Source organism: Scomber japonicus, chromosome 13 (assembly GCF_027409825.1).
Source record: "Scomber japonicus isolate fScoJap1 chromosome 13, fScoJap1.pri, whole genome shotgun sequence".
In the NCBI taxonomy this organism is placed as follows: domain Eukaryota; kingdom Metazoa; phylum Chordata; class Actinopteri; order Scombriformes; family Scombridae; genus Scomber; species Scomber japonicus.
Window position 1 is genome coordinate 9,661,993 of NC_070590.1, and position 23,980 is coordinate 9,685,972.

Here is a 23,980-nt window from a genome sequence, read left to right on the forward strand (position 1 = left end):
GACAGTTAGCCGGGCATCTGGTTAAGAATACAGCTGCTCACAGACAAAACAGGCTCTCTCTTTAACTCACTGGATAGACAATTGTTTGTGTTTTTGCCACCTGGTCAAAAAAACTGAACAGAAAAGTTTGTGACTCCTTTCCAATCACATCTCCTTCAGGAATCAGATTTCTGATCAACAGATAACTGACTGCTATGTGTTTGTTTGCTTCTACAGGACCCAGATTGAGAGACTTTGGCTTTCTCAGGTTGCCAATGCCAGGGACTGGAGTGTGAGGCCAATTCCAGGCTTCCAATATTTATTTCAACCTTTCAACCCTAAAACACGCACGTCACGTCTAGAAGATGGCGAGGGTCTGCATGTTCTGTGTTCTCCTGCTCTGTTTGATGGACAGCGTCTTGGCCAGAGCCATTGACGAAGGAAGAACTAAAGGTAAGACCTAAACTGGTTTTTATTTGTACTCTTTTAACCCTGTAAGTTAATAATCATTCGCTAAATACACCCACCCCAGAACTATATAACAATTTCAATGCACAATCATTATGTCTTAATTTTGAGATGTGTGTTGTGTTAAAGTTAGATAAGCATTTCTGTGTCTGGAGGTTTGCTGACAATCTGATTGCCAACATTTGCACAGGAGCTGAGGCATACTAAGGTCACTCAGGTCGACAGTAAAAGCATGTTTTTGGGATGAGACTCTTCTGGGTGTAAATATATTTTGCATTAAACAATTTAAATTTATCAGTGAAGGTTTCTGTAAAAACAGAATCAGTCCACTTTCCCTTCTTAGAAAGTTCCTTGGCAGCAGTAATGACAAGCCGACCGTGGCGGAGGCGTGACCACTAGAGGAAGTCAAGGTGACAAGAAAAATGACAGAGAGGCTGTAGTCAATTCTTGGATGGGGTGAAGAAGGAGGGGGGAAAACCTCTCAGTGTTTTTGCTGCCGTAAACTGCGCTACCTGATCCGTCCGAGGCCCTGGGGCTCGGAAGTGTAAATCTGCCTGGCTGCAAGCCAGCTGTAGAGGAATAGCAGGGAGGGAGGGAAGTGTAGAGGCTTTTTTCATTGATGCTTTACAAACCAAAGCCAATGCAATAAGTCAGTCGTTGTCAGTTTAAAGTTCTATTAAAATGTTTCCACTGAGTCCAGGTTGAATCGGCATCTTTCAAAAACAAAGCTCAGATATAGAGATAAATCACTAATTTCTGCTTTGCTGCCAGTTTTTAAGTCAGATTAAAGGACTTGAGGATGACATTTTTCTTAGGATGTGTGCAGGTTGATGAAAGACAAAGTGGATTGTTTCCCCCTGGAGGCATCGAGTACAGACGCTGTCTCTTTTCTTTCCCTGTGGCCCCACTTTGTACTGCAGGGGCCAAGCAAGGCCAGCCAGGGCTTGCTGTTGAAACGACAATGTGTAGGAGGGGGGCTCGGCAAAACCTGTTTTATTTACAAGATGGACATGTAAAGAGTCAAACCAGGATTGATAATAGAAAGATCTATAGGTCATGCAGGTTGCAGCTAAGGAGACGCTTTTTAGAGTTAAGATTTTTATGTCAGTCAGTCCTCTCAGGAATTTCAATTTTATAATTTGAACAAATTCTTATCAAATACCTGGTCAAACTGGAGGAATGCTTCCCAATTTTCACAGTTTTCCATACAAAAACTATCAAATTAAGAACTTTTATGAGCTAAACACAAATAAAAAAAATCAAGCCTCAATCTCCATAAACAAACTTCCTTGTAACTACTTTTTAGTTCTACCACTGGAGCTTATTTTAGAGGAATTTCTTGGACTTTAGTCAGTATGGGCCACAACAATCTTAAAAACACGACTCTGTGAAATCATGAAGGCTTTGATTGGTACAAGCTGTTGTATAAACTTTGAGCTGGGATTCAGCTGGATTAATTTGGTCTGTAATTGTTGATGCTTCTGCGAAGGGCTCTTTTGTCCTGTCAGAAAAACACTGTAGCATAGCTTTGATTCTTGGTTTGATATAATACAGAGAGTGAGAGTCAGACACAAAGGAACAAGTCTTTTAAATTAAGGCTAAAAAGATATTATATTTCCCTGTTTTTCCAAAATAATATATTTCATCCAACAAAGCTTTTATTAATCTCTTTAAATAATCTTCAGTGTCTGTGTTTTTTCTGTCGTGTTGCTAATTTGATAACAGCTCTGAGTGAAAAATAAATCACAGAGTTCTCCAAATATAATTACATATCTAACGTTACTAACCACATGTTGCTAAATGCAGGGATCTGACTTGTCCAATGTTTTTTTTTTCCTCGTAAAAGCTTCTTTGACACACAGGCAGCGTTTATTTTAAGCTCTGTTTTCCCCCACATCATTACTGATTCTACAAAAGTCTGAGTATAGCTTTTGTCTGTACATTCTTGCTTTGCTTTCAGCTTCTCTTCATTAGAAGAAAGCATAATTCATAATGTACAGAATTCACAGGATAGTTGCAAAAACAGTCTTTACACCCAAATGCTGTTAATATTTCTATTTCACAATGACAGAATAGGGAGCCATTTGCAGCATTAAGGGGAACAGAGCGTGCCAAAGAATGCCATCATTTGCTTTGATCTCTGCACAGAATAACTGGGTTGGCATTTTTTTTATGAGTGCATCTGCTGGTCAGTCAGGGCGTTCAGAGTCCAGGGCTGTCTGTGGACCGCTGAGAGCCTTGTGATTTTGAAAGTTGAAGTTCAAAGCCGTTTTATGAACTCAAATACCAAAATAACCTCATAGTCTTCTGTGCTTTAAAATAAAGCTGTAAGGAGCTGACGTCCAGCAACCTTTCTTTCTACAGTTACATTTGACCCCATGATGGTTAATGTTTTATTTTAAGATATTTAAGGCATGTATAAAATGTTACTTTAGTGTTTACATGAGTGTACAAGTCAGCAAGTCAGTCATAGGTGAGTTTAAACTTGTGATGCTGAGCTTATATGTTTATTCTTGACCTTGGTAACAGTAATCACTAGACTAGATTTCTTCCAGCGCTTTTAGTCATATCTCATGGCCTTTATAAGCAGTTGGAGTTTGCTTGTTTGTTGTGAGAAAGGAGAAATATTTGTAAATACCTAATCTTATATAATAAGTTGCCAATGTATTAATATAACAATTTAATTGATTAATACAATAAATAAATGATTTACAAATAAAACAAATGGTGACCTGATTTACATGTAATCATTTATTGTCTGTTTATACACCAGTTACTTGTTTGCAACTACATGACAGGGTGACAAATCATTTAATATATGTTTATACAATCTATAAATAGGATGGTTACAATAAAGAGTTTCAGTTTTTCTGCAGCGAAAGGAGCCAGTCAGGAAAAAGATGAAATGATTTAGAGACATTCTGTAGCTCGCTGGCTATAAAACTAACCGGACAGAATACACATACTGAAGGGCTCTGCTGCTGTAACTTCCCGGGTCGGGGCATGAAGGTCTTTTGATTGTCCCAACTGGTTTCCAAAGAGGTCTCTGCTGCCAGCGCAGCCGGCTGACTGGCTGGCTCGCACCAGCCGAGCGGTTTGTTTGTGTTGTGTTGTGTTTTGTTTGCCCCCTCGCCTCTGGGTGACAATTCACACTCTGCTGTGAGTTCAACTCAAGGGCACCGTCCCTGTCTCTGCAAGTTCATTAGCATGGCTTTTAGTGTGTGTTTTATCTTTGTGATTTACAGCTGACTATTGGTTGTACTGCATTCAAGTTTGCTCCATTAATGTGGCTTCTTGGGGTTTTATATTGTGAATATTTTGAACAAATTTAGCATTTTCTTTATTCAAATGGACTAAATGATGAGTACAATTACATTCAATTTAGCTATCACTTCTTTTAATTTGTTTCCCTTGTGGCAGTTTTGACCGAACACTGTTTCATATTTTTGCCCATTACAAAGCTGTAACTGTGTTTTTATTTCTGGAAGCTTTACCTCTACATGTACTGTGGGCGATTAGAAAAAAAAGGCAGCACTTCAGTCTGACAAGGGAACAGATTGCCTTTTCACTAAGCACTCGCAGGAAGCAATCAAACAGAAAATTGCCCTGGAAAATTGCTCGTTCTGAGTGACTGAGCAGTAAGCGAGGTCCCCATCCAGGGTGCACATATGCTTCAACAAGTGAGTGGGAGAGCACATAAATGGGCGAGTGACCCACTGAATGGATGGCACTGTGGCTGATGGTGACACGATAGTGGCCGGGTTATCAGGGCACTCTATCACAAGTTCCTGGTAGCATTAAATGACGGTGGTTGTTCAGGAACATGGTGTACATTTGTTGCCGGAGCTTTCAGAGGTAAACCGAAACCGCCAGGATGTATGTTGACAATTTCTGTCCAGTGCACTCAGAGCCCGTTCTGAACAAGAGGGTTTGTAGGAGTTTGTTAAGACTATACACTCCTTCATTCTGTGAAATAACTGCACCATGACACCTGAAGATCTGGGTCTGGTTAAAGCAGTTGTAGTTTCTTAGGAGTAAAAATAAGAACCATTAACAGGAGAAACCCAAAAACACATTTAACACATTGAAATGCCTCTTCAATGTTTTAAATTATAACTGATTTTCTTTCTTCCTTTTTCCTTTTTTTATTCTCCAGATCTTCGTGTCCCCAGGCCACTGATCATACCAGGTTATCCAGAAAATACCACAGGGGTGGTGGGTGGTCAGGCGAAGCTGTTGTGTAAAGTCCATCGGCCGGGGTCCACCAAGGTGCAGTGGCTGAAAACAGAAGTCAGCGGCTCAGGAAGGAGTCAGGGAGGACAGCCTCGCCTCAGGGCTCTAACGGTGAGATTAGATCAGCTGACAAAACAAAATATTGCAACTTGAGGTCTCATTTTCTCTTTACAGACTGTTTATTAAATCGATTGTTTCCTTCATGCAGGCCCTGCAGAGCAATGCATCGAATGTGAACACTCTGCATTTGTCCAACATCACTCTGGAGGATGCTGGAGAGTACATCTGCATGGCCAAGAGCACCCATGCAGGACAGATAGTACAGGCCATGCAGTCAGCATGGCTGGAGGTCCTGCCTGGTAAGACACACTTCTCGTCATAATCCTAATATTTAGTTTTGTGCCATTCAGATGCGATTGGTTGGAGAGCTCCAATGTTCCCCATTGTGAGAATTAGGACTATGTGACCATTTATTCATGATACAGTTAAACACTATTTTCTAACCTCAACATTTCTCTTCCATAGGTACCATCATTTCCCGAACGATGGACATGACTGCTGCAGAAATACCCGAAGGTAACTTAATTTTCATGCTGTAGAAATATCTACAAATTAGTTGAAATATTGATGATTCAGAAATTTAAGCTCTGCTGTAAAATATACATTTAGAAAACATAGAAAAGCGAGGACACTGTAAGACTTGGTATGGTGGCCAATCTGTGTGGGCTCAAATACAAACGTCCTCCTCCCCAGGCTGGAATGAACTTCTCTCCTCCCTTCGCTCACTTAAATCTCCAGTGAACCTTCACCGCCCCTCAGATTTACTCTCCGTCCACTGTCACGCTGCTACATGTTCATTAGCTTCAGTCTCTCTTCCTCCTCATTCTTTTCTTCTTTTTTTTTGGAGTGAGTGAGTGAGGAAGGGAGGGGGTTTGCTGTGGTAGCTAGATCGCTCTCAGTCCCACAATAATCCACAGAGGAACAAAAAGATGAAGAGGGACTTGAAGGGAGGAGGGGATGTGTGGAGGAGGGTCGGATTGGCCAGGCCTCCTGGTCTCTATGGTAATTTCATTGTGTGTGTGTATGTGGGGATGGGAGATAATGGAGTTGAGGAGGTGAAGGTCATAGTTGAGGAGATGGCTACTAGCTTTAGAGGGGAGATGAAGAAATAATCTGCTGACTGGCCCGTTCTTTGTAAAAGAGCAAAATGAAGGAAAGCAAAGGAAGCAAAAGATAAAAAAGTTGGCACAAACAAATTGTGTCATGTTAAAATGTTGTGCGCTAATGTTCTCTGGTTTCAACAGATGTTCTTGAGGACTTGAGTGAAGACACCACAGAGCATCTTCTGTTAGAGCCGGGCAACATCCTGAAACTGCGCTGTGACATGAACACTCGCCCCGGCATGGCAGTCACTTGGTACAAGGAGGGAGTCCGGGTTCTGGCCACGCCCCGCATCCAGATCCGTGGTGCCATCATGGAGATTACAGACGTCACCTATGAGGATTCGGGCATTTATGTTTGTGTTCTCCGAGGAACCAAAGACCCCGTGAGGAACTTCACCATCACTGTGGCAGGTAGGAACACTAACACTTAACTAGCAGCTGTTCTATTCAGGGCTAATATGGTTAAAACTAGCTGATGAACAAGCTGACAAATCCAAGATATACACGGGCCTTGAAAAACTAAGATGTGCAGTTTTCATTACTTTTACATTTTATAAATTTAAGAAATGTCCACTGTTCTTATGATGTCCACTGCAGAATTTGTTTCCCCAACTGCTGCTGAATATCAGTGACTGAAGCAGTTGAAAATATGTTTTCATGTCTTTATTTGTTGTTTTATTGTTCACAGACTCTTTGGGATCGGGGGACGATGACGAGGACAATGGCTTGGAGGACTCATCAGCTGAGATTGAAAATGACCAAGTTTACTTCTCCAGAGGTGTGTTAATTGCTGAAATTATTAAAGAATTAGTACATCTCAACCTCAAGGTATTAAATATGTCTAACAGATGGTCTTTATCCATACAGGTCCCTATTGGACCCACACTCAGCGTATGGAGAAGAAGCTGTATGCTGTTCCAGCTGGTAACACAGTGAAGTTTCGTTGCCCCGCCATGGGCAGCCCCATGCCAACCATCCGCTGGCTCAAAAATGGTCGTGAATTTAGAGGAGAGCACCGCATTGGCGGCATCAAGGTGAGGGTGGTGGCAGTTTGTTATCTCCATTAGGGGCTCTGATTGTCAGTATCGTCAGTTGGTTTGAAAGAGTTCAGTATTTTAGTCTTTTCTTTGCTCTATTTTATTTACACTGATATTATTTGTTTTTTCTTTCATTAGCTGAGACACCAGCACTGGAGCCTGGTGATGGAAAGCGTTGTGCCTTCAGACAGAGGAAACTACACTTGTGTGGTGGAGAATAAATACGGCTCAATTGCTCACAGCTACGTCCTCGACGTCCTAGGTAAGAAACAGACGGTTTAGCGCTTGTTGTTGCTTGTGAAAAAGTAAATTAAATCTTTAAACCTGAATTTCAATATCTTGTGAACTGACCGACAGTATTCATGGCAGCTCTAGCAACAGTCATTAGACAGCACTTTCGGAAAAAAGCATCATGCCTTCAAATGAAAGCCTCCAGTCTGGTGGAGGGGATAATCAGGGGGGTGAGCGGAAGGTGACAGGGGCGCCTGGCGTCGGCCGTGGCCGGCAGGATGTGGACGGTCAGGCGTCCACACCAGTTTTCTACCTGACCTGTGACAGGAGATTGAGGAGGGCTGCGGGTTGTTTGTTCATTTGTTCACTGTCCGTCCACCGCAGGGTCAGTTTCCGTCCCTGTCAACGGGGGGAGAAGACTAACGAGACAACTAACGAGATCAGAGAGCGAGAGTAACCACAGATCAAAGAGAACCCGGCGACCAGCTGACAAAGAGCCACGCTAATGGAACCGATTTTCATCCCAAAATGACATTTCCTGCTCTTTTGCCAGCATAAAAACACATTATATGTGACAGTAACAACTGCCGGCCACTTTAAGAAGTTTGTTTACAAAGCAGTGAAGTTTGTCGACTGTTAAACTGCCAAATATTTGGATGTTTTTAGTTCACAGCTCCCTATGATTTCAGATTCCCCCGCGTTTGTCCTGCCTACATAGACTCCTGGTGACAGGGCTATTTGTGAGACTCTGTCAGAATTAAATCACGCTCGGCAGATCATTTGATTCTCTGTCTCCAAGTCCTTGGATCACCTTTGAAGAAAGTCTTTTAGCTGTGACTGGTTTCTGTTTAGCTTCAAGTTATCTTCCTGTTTCAGTCTTTGCTTATCTCTCCTCTGATTTGTTCCCAATACAGAGCGCTCCCCACACAGGCCCATCCTGCAGGCAGGTCTACCAGCCAACAACACAGCAGTGGTGGGTAGTGACGTCCAGTTCCATTGTAAGGTCTACAGTGATGCCCAGCCTCATATTCAGTGGCTCAAACACATAGAAAGGAATGGCAGTCGCTACGGTCCTGATGGGACACCCTACGTTCAGGTCCTTAAGGTTGGTGATATTTTTAACAGTGGGTTTTTTCAATCAGAGGCTGAAGACAACTTCAAATTCAAGCTCTTGCTGAGCCAGCTTGAGAACCCAGTTGAAATATGCTTAGTTGTGTAGTTTTAGCTCTGTTGGAAGTTGCTGTTTAATAAACATATTCCAATTCAGATCTCTATCTAAAAGACTGGAACAAGTTTTCCTATCACGCTTCAATTGACGTGTTTGTCAGAGCTGTAATCCAGTAACAAATTAATTTCCCGCCATAAAAAGTAGTAGCATTTAGTTGCTAACCACAGTAAACACTCGCAGCACTAGCAGCTGTTTTACTGTGAAACGCTTCTAGTGCTGCCTCTTTTCCTTATATAAGTTACTAAAGAATTTGCTGATTATTGTTCTTGTTGTATGCTAATTACCCTGTTTTATCCCTGTTTCTGTTTCATTCAGACTGGCAGTCTGAACATGTCAGAGGTGGAAGTGCTCTACCTGTCCAAAGTTACCATGGAAGATGCAGGAGAGTACACCTGTCTTGCTGGAAATTCAATCGGCTTTGCCCACCAATCTGCTTGGCTCACTGTCCTTTCAGGTAAAATAAAAACTGAACACTATACAAGTCAGTGCTGAAAAAAATGCCTCTTTGCTTGATTTTGATTTTCTGGATGTTTAATTCTTCAAAATGTTTGATTTGTGACTTCCTGAGGTTGTAAACTCTTTTATTTAAAAATGTTCACCTTTTCCTACAGAGGAGGAAGCAGCAGACGCTATGGACACCATGGAGACCAAGTACACCGACATCATCATTTATGCCTGTGGTTTCCTGGCTCTGATTATGGCCATCGTCATCGTGGTGTTGTGTCGAATGCAGGTCCACCCCAGAAGGGAGCCTTTTGATGCTCTTCCTGTCCAGAAGCTCTCCAAGTTCCCTCTTCGCAGACAGGTACAGGGCATGAACGAGTTTGTACAACTGACTAGTTTCTGGTAGAAAAAATGTGCTCTGCAGTCTGCACTAAAATTATACATTATGGTTTTGTGGTGTATTTAAAAAGAAATTGTGAAAGTTTTACTTAGCTCAAATGTTTGAAATGGAAGAACATTCTTTTATGGTCCTGGAAGGTGATTACGAAATTCTCCTTGTCTACATCTCTTCCTTTAGTATTCAGTGGAGTCCAACTCATCAGGGAAATCCAGTGCATCTCTGGTGAGGGTAGCTCGCCTCTCATCCAGCTGCTCTCCCATGCTGGCTGGCGTCATGGAGTTTGAGTTGCCCTACGACCCAGACTGGGAGTTCCCCAGGGAAAAGTAAGTTATATGCCATTTAGAAACATTTCTGACAGCATTTAAAAAGATAACATTTGAAATTATTAGGAAAGAAATGTAACACAGCATTTACTTAAAACTTGTGTTTCTTGCAAAGAGTGTGTTTATTCACTAAGTTTAGTTTGGCTCTCGGGATTCAGAGTCATTTAAACATTGTAGCTCATGTGGGGACCTAAAAAGAAACTAACCCACAGCCCATTTTTGGCTCTACCCAACGTATGTTTTAAGGAACCAGAGCCCAAAATTATGGATTTGTACAGTTTTCATTTGGACATACTTATTTTCACTAACTCCTGTACTCTTTCTAGTTTAACATTGGGCAAACCACTGGGAGAAGGCTGTTTCGGCCAGGTGGTCAGAGCTGAGGCCTACGGCATCAACAAGGACGGCCAGGACCAGGCCACCACTGTGGCGGTTAAGATGCTCAAAGGTAGGAAAGAAATGATATAGACAAAAAAATCCTCAAGAGAAAAGCTCAAGTCTCTGCTTGTCTAAAAAAAATGCATTTTTCTTTAAGATGATGCCACAGACAAAGATCTCGCAGACCTCATCTCAGAAATGGAGTTGATGAAGGTGATGGACAAACACAAGAACATCATCAACCTACTTGGAGTCTGCACACAGGATGGTGAGCTTCTGACCTATGACTAACAACTAAAGTTGTTTAATTTTCTCCCAGCATACCGTTATTTAATTCAACTCGGGAATCTGAATTGAAAGGTTTTTATCTGTCAGCTCATGGACAAGTCAGTCAAGCTAAACTTAGAGCAATTATGAAAGGACAGTTTCGTCCTTGTTAACACAAATTATTTTGGGGAGAAAACAATGCCTCTCCTTTACCTTCATCCCAAACCCCCTTGTTACTGTAAATCTCAACAAACCAACCATTGGGCCTAAATTAGTGAGTGTTTCAACCATGGTGGTCCCAAGCCTCAAGGCTGAAACAACAATAGAAATAACCCCATCCTTCATCCTGTTTGTGTTCACCCCCAGGCCCTCTGTATGTGCTGGTGGAGTACGCCTCCAAAGGCAGTCTAAGGGAGTACCTGCGGGCCCGGCGACCCCCAGGCATGGACTACACCTTTGATGTGACGAAAGTGCCAGAGGAGCAGCTCACCTTCAAAGACCTGCTGTCCTGTGCCTACCAAGTGGCCAGAGGGATGGAGTACCTGGCCTCTAAAAGGGTATGTTCACTTTGATAACTTGTAGTAGCATGACATCTGAGAGTATAGCTGAATATATTGTGGCTGTAAAACTACCCTGCATTCATGAAGGCAGGAGGGGGCAGAGCTTGATATTGTACCAAAACAGAAAGTGAAATGCATACTGGAATACTTTTTACCAGTAGTCAAACACTTTAATGTGTTGGTACGTTATGTTTAGGGAGTTAACTAAATTATTTAATTGTAAGCCACTCATTGGTTTGTTATCAGACCTCATTAAAATGTATCCATGTCCTTGGGTAGGAAATACAGCCACAAAATGGAACCCTGAAAGAGCTGTAATATCAGGAGTTTGGGTTCTGACTCAAAGGGAATTTGATTAGGATTTAGTTAATTTGTTTAATTCAGTGTTTTTTTTTAATTAAGGCACTTTCTGGATGAGTTTTGTCCAGCATCACCAGCTGCCTCTCTGCTCTCTCTCTTTCCTTTCTTCATCTCCCCATGCCATCTTCTGCTACACTGTCCGTTCCTGTCTTTCTTTCTTTCTTTTTCCCATCCCAACCCCCCATCTATATTTTCCTTTCATTTTCCCAGCATGCACTCTGTCTGTATGCCTCTTATCAACATGTCTCTTTGTCTACCAGCCGGTGTCTCAGACAGGCATTCCAGGGCAGAAAGCTGCTTCAGCTTCAGCCCTGTTTACTCTTCTCCATCCATCTGTCTGTCCCTCCGTCGCAGGGCTTTGTCCTTTTTAGCGCTGCCATAAATCTGTTAGCAAACAGGCAGCAGAGCCGTCGTCTGGGTGTAGGCATCAGGTTTCTGGCTCTACGGCCTCCTAAGAATGCAGGAGTCTGAAACTACCCCTCCATTATGGGGAGACCCGCAAACCAAGACTGGTTCATTTCGCACATCCCCACAAATCCCACGTCTATTTCGAATGAAAACCAAAATAAACTTAATGACATCCATTCAATGTGGGCAAACACTGCCTTTCTTTTTTTCCTCCCAAAGGGTTGTTTTTTCTTCAAGCTCCTGGGTTTCTATATAAAGACATTTTAATGTTGTTGCGTTCGCTAAAATGAGGCATTGCGTGTTGACTTTAGTGTCCTGAGTCTTTTCATTTTTGGAGAACATCTGCAGTGAATCATTTCTACCTCCCTCTGCTTCTGTTTTTTTACATGATCTCTCCAAACCACGACCTGGAACAGTTTCATAAGTCCAAATTCAAAAGAGTAATTCATGAATATAAAACATCAGATAATATAGTTTTATTCAATGTTCCTGTTCAGCCAATATTTAGAATTTATTATTTTGCCAAAGGGACAGCATTGTTAAAACAAACAAAAAAGAAGCAACACACTCAACAAAAAATGAGGATAATTTAACAGACAAAATGAGGAGAGTAGGACCATTTAAATTTAATGTTAATGTGGAGTCCCAGAAGTTGGACTAAAGCTCATTTTAGGGTTTTCTTTAATTCTCTCATCTCTCCACAGTGCATCCACAGAGATTTGGCAGCCAGAAATGTTCTGGTGACGGAGGACAACGTGATGAAGATCGCTGACTTTGGACTGGCCAGAGGAGTTCACCAGATCGACTACTACAAGAAAACCACCAACGTGAGTGACAGTTTCTAGAAGCATATTTTCAGGAATTGCTTTTCTCTCTTTTTTACTTTTTTACTAGAAGTGGGGTATAGGGCAGAGAAATTATTGGTCTCCTTAAAAGTGTTGTCATATTATTGCACATTTCCGAAATAAAGTATTATCTTACATTAATGAGCTCCAAAAAGTGGTTAGAATATGCTACTAGATTATAAGTAGTTTAGTAGATTTAAATAGTAGCTTTCATGTTTTCATGATATTTTGATTGTTGAAAAAAGTTAAAATGGAAAGTAGTTTGTTTTTCAACCAGCCCTGCTGTTGTAAACAGGTCTGCTCCTCAGCCAGGTTCTTCGTGCCTTTCACAGCTTTAATTCTCCTCAAGACACTGACACTGTCTGATGTTTTTGTCTGATTGGCAGCAGGCTTAATGGGACTTAATTAGAGAAGAGGGGAGACAAGGAGGGAGGATGACAGAGGAGGGGGGAGGAATTATGAGGGAGAAATGAGAGGGCATGGAGAGTTAGAGAGTGAGAATTCGGTGGGGGTAAAAAAACTTACAGTGAGACATAAAGAAAAACAAGTTCAGATGAAAAATGTGCAGCTGGGTTGTCATGGTAATTGAAGGCAGGGGAGCTAACATTTCTATGTCCATTCTGTAGGGACGGCTGCCGGTGAAATGGATGGCACCAGAGGCCTTGTTTGACAGAGTCTACACACACCAGAGCGATGTGTAAGTACCACCTTTCATACATTTAGAAGTCTCTGCTGTGGAGAATCATGGAGTGCTTTTTAACAAAGTCAATGTGTTAAAGAATAATGTAACGGGCAAAAAATTATCCAAAATCATATTGATATTGATATGTATCCTGTGTCAGAATGTTTTATACCTATTATTTCAGCATTTGTCCCCATCATTAATTCTCCATCTTTCCTCTCTTCTTGTCTGTCCTTAGGTGGTCATTTGGCGTACTGATGTGGGAGATCTTCACGCTGGGCGGCTCACCGTACCCTGGTATCCCCGTTGAGGAGCTCTTCAAGCTGCTGAAGGAAGGACACCGCATGGACAAACCATCCAACTGCACACACGAACTGTAAGCAGGAGCTTTTCTTCTTTTAGTCTGCTTTACTTTTCCACTGTTAGTGACCATAGACCAGTGTCTACACTACATTAGTCAAAATAATCCTTAGGTTATTTTTAAGATATGGTTTCACCTCAGCACAAATGGGGGAACAAATATATAAAGCATTTATAAAATTTCATTGGCCCTGTTTCTGGCAAACATTAAAGCAGTACATGCTCTACATTCACATAATAACCCATTCCACATTAACTTACTGACTGGGCAGTTAGTTTATTTCAATTTTTTTTCGTAAAGGTGGGGTCTTTTAATGGAAAACTGTTAACTAAACTTCATATAGTCATTGCATCTCTTATGAGTTTTTAATATCTTTTGCAAAGCTAACAATATCTGTCACAGTGTAGATTGTCCTGATTGTAGAAATGATTTTTTTGCATGTTGTGTTTTTCCTCTGTAGCTACATGATGATGCGTGAGTGCTGGCATGCCGTTCCCACCCAGAGACCGACCTTCAAACAGCTGGTAGAGGAGCTGGACAGAGTGCTGCTGTCCATCTCTGACGAGGTGAGCTTCAGCCTCACACACTGCCGCACACACAGGCCTGCCAACATGTTCATGCACCTACTCCCTCCTATGAAATTGCACACACAGCAATACAGACACCAACACACCCAAAGACAAAACATTTTAAAACATGCACACATGCTAATGTATGTGCACACACATTTTATTCCTCTCTTTCACAATCTGCCGGCCAGATGTTCTCAGTACACAAACTGGTTGAGCTGAAACAAGAGTGAATGAGCAGAGAGTGGAATCCAGAGCTAATAAACTCGAAACAACAAAAACAAAATCAAACTGTGTTTGGCTGTAGTGTCCACATTGCTGAAATTTCAGTGCAGCCTTTTTTTTTCATCAAATACATAACAGACCATCGTCTGCAGATGGGTCAACAGTTCATGTGATTGATTTGTAGGTTTTTACTTAAACACAGACATTTCTTGGCTTAGACATTAACCTAACCATTAAACCTTAAATTAACCAATCCAAAACTGTTGCTCCAGAACTAATGTGGTGGTCTAAAATTGCAATGGCAGCTATTCTCCACATCTGCACCTCTTCTTGCGTGGACGCTATTAAATGAACAACATATTAAATAACAGTTCAGTTCAGTTCAATGACAGCCTCGAAGAACATGCCAAGTTCAGTTTCCATTACTGTTTATTGCCAATATAACAAACATTTGTCACTAAGATTTCTCTCCTTTCCGAACTTCTTGTCTCCCCAGTATTTGGACCTGTCGACGCCCTTCGAGCAGTACTCCCCATCATGCGAGGACACGTCCAGCTCCTGCTCCTCTGACAACGACTCTGTTTTTACCCACGATGCCTTGTCCACTGACCCTTGCCTCCTGGGATATCAGGACGTGCGCTCTCGGATAGACATGAAGACGGCACTCCGATAGACTAAACGCATCCATACACATAAAGACATTAACATATCACTACAAGTACACGCTACAAAAAACACTACTTTTAAGTAATGTAACATATTGGAGGTCCACCGCTGCATTTCTAAAGTTAAGCTGAAGTTTTTATTCTAATTAAGTTTTCAATCGGACCTCCATTATGGCACCAAACAAAGCCCTTAGATGTAGATGGGCTTTTCTACACACTTACATGCACATATACACATACACAAACACACACATGTATGCACATGGAGCACTGAGGCCAGTGGGCTTCATTAAAAAGTGGAGGTTTGTAGAAAAACATTATTGTGGGCAGAAGAACGAGCAGAAGAAAAGAGGTGCAAACAAACGTGGTACTTTGGACTAGCAGCTCTGGCACTGTGCCCAAGAACAGTTGTAACGTTGAAAACTGAGGCACTAAATATGACAGAAGAGACCCTGGTACTCAAAACGCCTGGAAATGCTTTCTTGATCACTTCTCCTCCAGAGAGGTGACGGACAATGATCTCCTCACACAAACTCAACCTTAAACCAGGGCTTGAAACCTCGTTGATAAAGACATTTTTAACAAAAAAAAAGATTTATTTTGCTATGATAAAAAAGAAGAAACTGATTGTTAAATATAAATCTCTCTATATAAGATTATTTTACTTTTGTGTTGCTTATTTAAAAAGAAAACGGTCTTAAATCTCAGGATCTCTCATGCTAAGAAGTTGCTGTTTAGCAGCAGCAAAGTGCCTGAATTTATGATTTCCTGTGAATATATTAGAATATTAAAATATTGTATGTACATATCAACAACAGAAAGACGATTGCCTTTTATAAATTATTCTGAATGACGCTAAAATGAAGGTTATCGGAGGCGAAATGAGAGATAAATTTGTGTTTAAAAAAGTGTTTCAAGTGCCAAACCTGTCACAGCTGTCACACTGTCTTCATGTTCAAGTTTCATTCCAAAAACACCATCATTAGAAGAATTTGATTTCTTAAAAATTGGCATTCACTGTTACTTTTGTGAACATATTTGGAAAATTATCAATCATTTCAATTGTGATGGACCAACAAACAGAAAATTCCCATTTTGCAACTCAAACCTCAAATGTTTGTGGTCAAAAATGTTTATTGGATCTTTTAAAGATGGCTTGACTTTTGGAATGAGACCCCTCATCTGTCATTTTGTAGTGAACTGCCTCAGCCTGTAACCCCCCCCCCCCCAAAAAAAAAATACAATTTGTGGTCAAATACCACAAGGAGCCAGTCATTGTTGCTGTTGTTGGATGAATAACACAAATCTGCAGAATTTTTTAAATATTATTTTCTCACTAGCTCTAATTCTACTCTGAAGTCATAAATCTCAGAGGTCTCGGAGACCCAGAGGTCATGAGACACACTCATTTACAGGTATAAACTTTTGAGACAACATTATGTGGTCTTCTTCTACTCTTTTAGTCTTTGTCTACATGACTGCTTTGTCAGAGACAGTGTGTCCAGGGTGGGACTTGTCTTAAAAAGAGGTACTGACGATTCAGCATGAGGACTCTGTGGGGAGCTGGCCCAAGCCCACTGTCACTACTGACATGGAGAGGAGGAGGGGGGGTACTGAATGTGAAAGCCAGTGTGATTGATTTCAAATAGAAGAGAAGGGGGAGGGACCCTCCTTTGTCTAGCTGTAACCCTTCACCCAGCCCAATCTGTTGGCGAGGGGTCCTCAGGTCCGCAGCCTGGCCGGACAATGAAGGCTTTGCAGGCTTAATGGGTGTGACTATGGACCAGAGGGAGTTTTGGGGGTGGTGGTGTGGAGATAGCTTGGGCTTGTGTGCAAATGAAGAGGCTCTTATTATGTTAATGTGTCCTCTTCTCTCCCAAACGCCCCTATCTTTATCCCCGGTCGCCATCTTTTAAATTACAAATCTTAATTCAGATTCGCCTCTCTGCCACTACCACCAGCACCAGCTGCAGAAAATTCCCCTGTGGGGTAAATTGCCAACTGGTTCCCAGTCTGCCTCCTGAATCTGACCAAAGACAAAACAACTGACAACAATAACCATTTTCAGTTGTTTTGTCTTTCTTGTTGAGGTGTGGAAATAGATCAAATTGTTTAATCAGCTAATATGATGACTTTCTGCATTTTGGAAATGGTTTGGTCAATGATGCAACTTTGTATGCCTAAATTAACCAAACTTAAACTCCATTGAAATGAATTGATTTTGATCTGAAAATAGGCAGCTGGACTCCTGAAAACACATTTCATTTAGCTAATATCTGTATCACCGGTTGTATTGCGTCACAACTTTCAAATGTTTGAAAGCTTGAGAAAATTGAAGGTCTTTCCAAAATGCTTTAAATTCATCATCCTGTTTGTAAAACCAGTCAACTGTTTTGTCAACGAAGAATTAATGTATGTACTCTCCTCATTTTGTCTCTATCTTATGCTGCCAGTCATCTTGTGACAGTTGGCATCGCTGATGGATATCTCATTTAGGAATGAAGCTCTTACATTTACACACACAAAGTGTCCAGATACATTTTGCATTATTACATTCCATCTATCTGCTCTTCTCCCAGATACCAACTGTAAACAATCACATCGTTCTTAAACATTTCCTCAAGAGAATTATTTTAGAAATATCTAATTTATTTGTTTATTGTTTTGTTTTTATATGAAATAAAGTATAATTTAAAATAAAGCAGCAATGTGTCCCTGTCTGTGTCTCTGCATAAAAAATACATTTTAAAAAACTGCTGTTGGACAATAATGACCATCTACAGCACTCATTTGATCAGCAATCTACATAAAAAGAAGTCAGTTGAGTCTGATAATCAGGATAGAAAGACCATAAAAGTGAAATAACAAAACCAAAGATATTAGATTTTGGGAAGGTTGATATTGTTCTTAGTTCATATGAAACCTACAAAACCAGAAATATTCCTCGTTTGATGTCAGTCCTTCTGCTTAAAGTGAGCTGCCCTTGTCACGCTCTGGAGATAATTGGCTGTCAGTGAAGTGCAATCTAGTTCACCTGAACTATAAAAGCTGTCCCATGTGCTCACTACCTCGCTCTCCCTTTAACTTGCATTCACCCTGCATTGACCTCTCCTGAAAGTTTTAAAGTGCAACTGACATTAAAGTATTTTTGTCTACCTCAGCATACATATCTGTTTACTCCTTTAAGAAAAAAGTCAGAAACCAAACGGGAAATATGTATATTTATTATTCCATCAATCACTTAGGGCGCACTCACACTAGGCAATCCGGGCCTGAGCACCTTTCAGCCCTGAGGCCTGGTTCGTTTGACTAGTGTGATCGCTCCGAACTGTGCCGGGCCCGGATGAAGAAGTGGGCATGAGCACGGTTCAGTTGGACTCAGGTTAGGGTTAGGGTTAGCCATAGCCATAGCAACAAACCGTCATACCAACAACCAGGCCTAGTGTGAGTGCACCCTTATATAGCTGGAGTCCTCATTTTGATACAGCAAATCTATTCTTACATAAAGCGATAATGATGTGTTCAATCATAAGCACAGCAGACAGTCACACTGAGGCTGATAGCATCCTGCTACAAAAGAGCCACAGACCCTGAACAACAACCCACGTAAGCTTCTAGCTGAAGTTTCCTTCTTTTCCAACTTATAAAACATGAACACATGTCTTGTACCAGACCTTAGCTTGATGAACAAACTACCACCCCTACTACTAGTGTCACTTAGCAGGCTAGTCAGCTAATTAACCTCTCAGCTTCAGCACATTAAACAGCATGTAAACATACCTGAAAATATCACTGGACCCATAAGATGTTCCTGAAAATTCCTGTTATTTTGCTTCTTCTTTTGCACGAAAAGTTCCTGCAATACTAAGAAAAACTTTTCATTTCAGATTTTTTCAATTCAGCAAATTAAAAGAAACAAATACAGTTGATTGAGACTCAGCTACAAGCAAAAAAGAAACAGTATGGGAGAGAGAGAAATCAAGAAAGAAATGTGAGAAAGATGAAAGACAGAGACGGGCACTGAGAGGGAGAGGCGGCGAGACGGAAGAATGAAGAGATGGAGGTTAAAGGTCAAGAGGAGGGAGGAGAGGGCAGCAGTGATCCCAGCCAGCCTCGGCTTTTGAAGTGTGTCTATGTGTGTGTTATTTCTCAATGTGTTTCTGCGTACATGATTATGTGTCGGTGTATGTGTGTTACCCCGTGTACATGCTGTGTGGTCTGTACATTTGTGTGTGTGTCTTATCTCTCAGCAATACATCTTGATAACAATAAATCTTGATCACCCAGCCAGTCTGTCTCTCTGAGCTCCCTTGGGTTTGTGCTCCTGCTTGAACTGATAAAGGTCTCAGTCTGGGATTTGTGTCTGGAGGTGTCTGTGTGTGTGTGTGTGTGTGTGTGTGTGTGCGTGCGCGCCTGTGTGTGTGTATGTGTGTGTGTCTTTAGATGCAGACAATACATACAGAATTATTCAAGTTGTTAGATGTCCATAGTGAGGTTAATGCATGTTGTGTGGTATTAATCCAGACATGTTTAATGTGCATGTAAAGAAAACGTTCAAAAGTCAAAAAACATGGCCCTAACACACGCACACACAGGCTGACACTTGGACATTAATCATTGTTAGGTATGTTCAGTCAAAAAACTAAATTTATGCCTGGGAACACACAACTTGGTACAAAGATGTGTCTGCATGAGTTGAAAGTATAAAAATGTGTGCATTTCCTGGGGCTTCGTGACTACTTCATAAACATAAAGAGAAGAAAGGAAAAAGAAGAAAGAACCATAGTTTCTGAGTTCAATCAAAGTCTGAGCTGAGCACAAAAATATAAACACATCCGCAAACCTGGTGCAAGTTGGTTCATTGGCTGTTTGGTGGTCCAGAAGCCAACCTCACATGAATTAAACAAGGCAAACATTTTCTTTGCTTTTTGACTGAACACACTTCTGTTGCTAACCGTCACTCATAGGTTTTGTGTCTGGCTATGTCAGCTAAAGTCGAGTCTGAAGTATCTTCAAAGGAAGGATCTTTGAGTGAGACAAATCAGAAAAGCAACCCAAGACAGTCAAGCTTGATTCAAGGTGACCTGCATATAATTAGACCTGATCTGAACAAACCTGAACCAACCAAGACAGAAACAAACACCAAGAATAAATGTTCTTCCAGTTTATGTTTCTATTCATTCTATCATGATTTTCGGTTTCAATTGATTGAAAATATGAATTCAGAGGACAAAGCCATGGTAAAATATATATAATGAATTTGGACTGAAAGCAAACTGTATATGGTACACACAAACTTACACGTACACTGTATACACAGAGAGACCATATACACACACAAACAGACACCTTATCTCCACAGTACAGTCCGTTCAATCAGTTGCGGTTGCTTAACTCCAGATATGAAGTATGTGTTTGTCAGTATTACCTCTATTGACCTGGCTTCACGAGAGGAAACAGTCGAGGTGATGTAATGTTTGTTCATCACTTTAGGGCCGAGAAGTACAACAGTTACATTTTACATTTCAGCCTAAATGTTTGATGCCTTACTGGTTACCAAGGCAACTCATAAGGAGTCCTGCGGTAGTTAACAATCTAAGTGTCTATATGAAGACATACCTTTTAAATAACTATGTCTACAAAAACTATCACATGAAAAAATGTTCCAATCATTTTAGACATGTTGCTAATGTCAGTGTTATGAAGCTAGAGTTTTATGACACTTTATTCACAGTAAATGATGCCCTTTTGGGTGATATTGCTGTACAAACTGTCCTCACCAGCTGCAACACATGCATTCAGAAAAATAAACACAACCTCCTACGATCTCTGAGCATGTGTTTATGTGTCAGCATAGAGCACTGAAGGATACAAACATGGTTTTGGTGTCCCTGCTCTTATCTCCAAAACCTGAATTTGTTTTGGTTTATTCTTTTAAATGTTCTGTTCAGGGGTGCCAGTGGTATTTTGCTGGGTGTGTGAGTGTATAGAAGTGCAGCGTTAGACTCAGCGGGCAGGGTATCTGCTGACATGTTTCCTCCTCAACTTGTCTGATTAGTCAGCGAGGGTCCAGTCTGTATTGTGTGACTCAACTCGTCCCACAATACAGACCAACGACTAATCCAGCTCCAATTCAGTCACATAAAGTGTTGCTGCTGCTGTTACTGCTGGGAAATCCCCAAACTCCTGATTTTTCTGACTTTCACAATGTTTTTGGAGATGCTGAGCAAGCTTTATGATTGTAGAAACCACAGCTTTTTAAGAGCACCTACTCTTAAAAAGAAGAGAGTAAGTCTGCATAATTGGATAAATTTAAAAAATATATGTGTATCTGTGTTTTTACCAGATGGTGTGATGCAAGGTGTGACATCACCTATTGATTTCCCTTTGAGCAAGTTTAAAGCCCAGCTACCTTGGATCGAGGCAAACACTAGTTTATTGCGAACACAGAGTGCGGCACACTTGGGCTGATGTTAGCTACTTTAGCTAAATTGAGCTAACAGGGCACGTATCAGGTAACACTAAACTTACTGGAATACTGTAACAATAGTCAGACTCAGCAGCCAGGGAGAGTACAGGTGAATCAATTACAAATCAGAGCATCAGCATAAATCAAAGTTCCTATAAACCTTCACATCATGTTAACAAAGCAATCATTTCCAAAATGACCACAAGCACACTTATTACAAGGCCCAAATTTAGCGATTGAGACCATGATGACTAATTGAAAAACATGACTGACTTATTTGACTGGTATTTCTAGATAGAAGATGGCGCTTTTTGAATGGAGCCAGAGATTTTTTGGAGCCAGCAACTAGGGGCCATTGGTGGCATTGCTCTTTAACCTACTTTGCCTTCAGCCCCAAGTTGTGGTATTTGCCGCTTGAGTTTTGACCTTCCATCCAACCGTAGCCGGTGAAAAGCCTGACTAATTTTGTGCTGAAGGCCAAAAAAAGTATGTATCTTAATTTGCATCTGCAATACATCTGACAAGTGGAGATGTGGATTGGACAAGAAAGTTGAAATGCAAGTGAACCAAGGCTTGTTGAGAAAATACATGATGTACTGTACCAGCATATTTTATATTTGACCTGTCATCCCACAGTGTTTGAGTATCCGTGAGTCCAAACAAATCTGATTCCAGGCTGAAACTTAAACTCAACAAGATGTTCTTGCCTGAGATTTTTCTTCTCTAATGTTCATAAGCACACTGACTGAGAAAGAAACCGCTGAAGCAAACTTCCTTTTGTTATACTCAGGAACTGCAGACCACCAAGCATATTAGTCTGACGTCTAACTCCTGTGTTTTGAGGTTGTTTCCTCCAGTTTCTTTGGCGTGTGTTCACCCAGGTTCTCCCAAACCACAGTTCTCTTGGAACATTAGAGATCTTCCGTTTTTTCGGCATCTTAATGACATTATTTGGTGTTTTTAATGGGAATGAACTGCAGACCGTGCTAACTGTGAGTGGACTGATTGGAGGTTTAAACCCACATCCTCAGTCACTCATGAGACTGTTTCAACAGAAAGAAAGACATATTCCAGATAATTTCCTGCCTGTATTTGTTGAATCAACAGCAGTTATCATCACTTGGTGAATTTCAATAATCAAAGGATCATATTTTTTTATGAAGGCAGTGAGCGTAGAAGCTTTGTTCCTTAAAAGGCAAAAAAATGTTTCTCAGAAGTAAAATAAACTGGATTGCTGACGCTATCTGTCTCGTCTTTCTTAGCTTCTCGTACTCATAACATCATAGAAGTTCCAACAGTAATAGACTCTCATCTTGGGCTTCTAAATATTTAAGGATTGCTGTGCCAAAAATGGTATCATACCAACTTCAAAGAGCCACACTTTTCTCAAAGTCTCCTGTTTACCTGGGACATTTGCAAATTACAGGAGAAATGACTTTGAGAGACAGAAAGAAAATGAAAGAGAGGAAGATAGTGTCTCATGGCTGTCACTGAGTCTTGTCAGACTCATGAAAGAAAGAACAGAAGAAATTTAAAATACACAGAAAGAGTCCTCACACTAGATAAACTGAAGTCTGCACACCAGACCGAACCCAGGATTTGACATTGACATTGAGCCAAATAAACTCGCTACCACAACTTTTTAATGTTTCATTTAAAGTTCCTTTCCAAAACCAAAAACATACAGTAAGAGCAAATGCATAAGGAATTAATTAAGTAGTGTGTTTGTCTACAATAACATGACCTGCAGATGTTAGGATGCTAATTATGATATCAGAATATCATTAGGTAACTACACCATTTTGTGGGGTTACAGGTTACATAGAAAAAACATAGAGGCTCTGTCCTGCTCTTTATTTGGTTTCAGGTAAGTTTACATATATAGTGTAAAAAATCAGTTTGTCTTCATCGTCAAATTTTTTTCTTTCCAAAGCTACTCATTCTGTTTTAAAAATCTGAACAATGATGCATACATCTAACCTCTGTGTTCCTTGACCAAGTATGTTTTTCTACAGTAAGCAGCTCACCATACTTATTTAAGAGCTTAATCACATTTTAATGACCTTTTTATTTATAACACTGTACAGTAATACTGATTATATCCTGCAATACAAGAACCTTAGTGTTCCTTCATTTCCATGTCTGTTCAGTTGTTCAGTCTTTGCTAAAATCAGAAGCCTGCTTTTATTTTCTTTTGAGTGAAACTGAAGATCCATTGTTTCCAGATTTACGATCAGTTTCTAGTGGAAAAATGTGCTGCTACCAGGAATTGAACCTTGCTGCTGTGGATGGGAACTATTTCTGGATCTATCTTTGCTGGGCCATCGCTATCATCACTGAAAGTGTGTAATACAGTGCAATGACACCTGGGATGTCAGGACTGATTGAGGTCGTGTATCTGTGCTGAAAAAGGGGCCTGTCCTAGAGTTGTTCAGAGTAGGTGTACATCCTGCAGGTCAGTAATGGGAAGAAAAAGATGGTCACCAACTAGTTTGGGAACTACAGCTAATATGCATAATTTTTGTTTTTGTTTTCTTTCTAATAGTGTGCATACGTTCTCATCCTTTTGTAGTAGTTTATATGTCTGTGTGGCTGGTTTTAAAGATCAGCAGAAGCACGTCATTTATGACCTGTGTCTTCCTCCTAACATGCTCTTGAGGACTTGATATACGTAGATGTTGGATG

At 40.8% G+C, this 23,980-nt stretch overlaps 1 protein-coding gene across 3 annotated transcripts; it reads left to right on the forward strand.

The window, feature by feature from the left end:
* The first annotated feature begins 344 nt into the window (after window positions 1-344).
* fgfr4 (fibroblast growth factor receptor 4) lies at window positions 345-15,063 on the forward strand. Of its 3 annotated transcripts, XM_053331385.1 has the most exons (20): window positions 345-432; window positions 4,604-4,791; window positions 4,889-5,039; window positions 5,206-5,256; window positions 5,985-6,254; window positions 6,532-6,621; window positions 6,711-6,877; window positions 7,019-7,142; window positions 8,026-8,216; window positions 8,655-8,793; window positions 8,951-9,144; window positions 9,361-9,506; window positions 9,833-9,954; window positions 10,042-10,152; window positions 10,518-10,708; window positions 12,184-12,306; window positions 12,951-13,021; window positions 13,245-13,382; window positions 13,828-13,933; window positions 14,658-15,063. In XM_053331385.1, exons 1-20 carry the CDS (start codon window positions 345-347, stop codon window positions 14,832-14,834), a joined length of 2,838 nt encoding a protein of 945 aa, XP_053187360.1. In that variant the 3' UTR covers window positions 14,835-15,063. The 3 variants fall into 3 exon arrangements, with proteins under 3 accessions (XP_053187360.1, XP_053187361.1, XP_053187362.1); XM_053331386.1 differs by lacking the exons at window positions 345-432; window positions 4,604-4,791; window positions 4,889-5,039; window positions 5,206-5,256 and having other exon boundaries at window positions 6,083-6,254; window positions 6,532-6,591; window positions 6,705-6,877; window positions 8,966-9,165; XM_053331387.1 differs by lacking the exons at window positions 345-432; window positions 4,604-4,791; window positions 4,889-5,039; window positions 5,206-5,256 and having other exon boundaries at window positions 6,083-6,254; window positions 6,532-6,591; window positions 8,966-9,144.
* The last annotated feature ends 8,917 nt before the right edge of the window (window positions 15,064-23,980 follow it).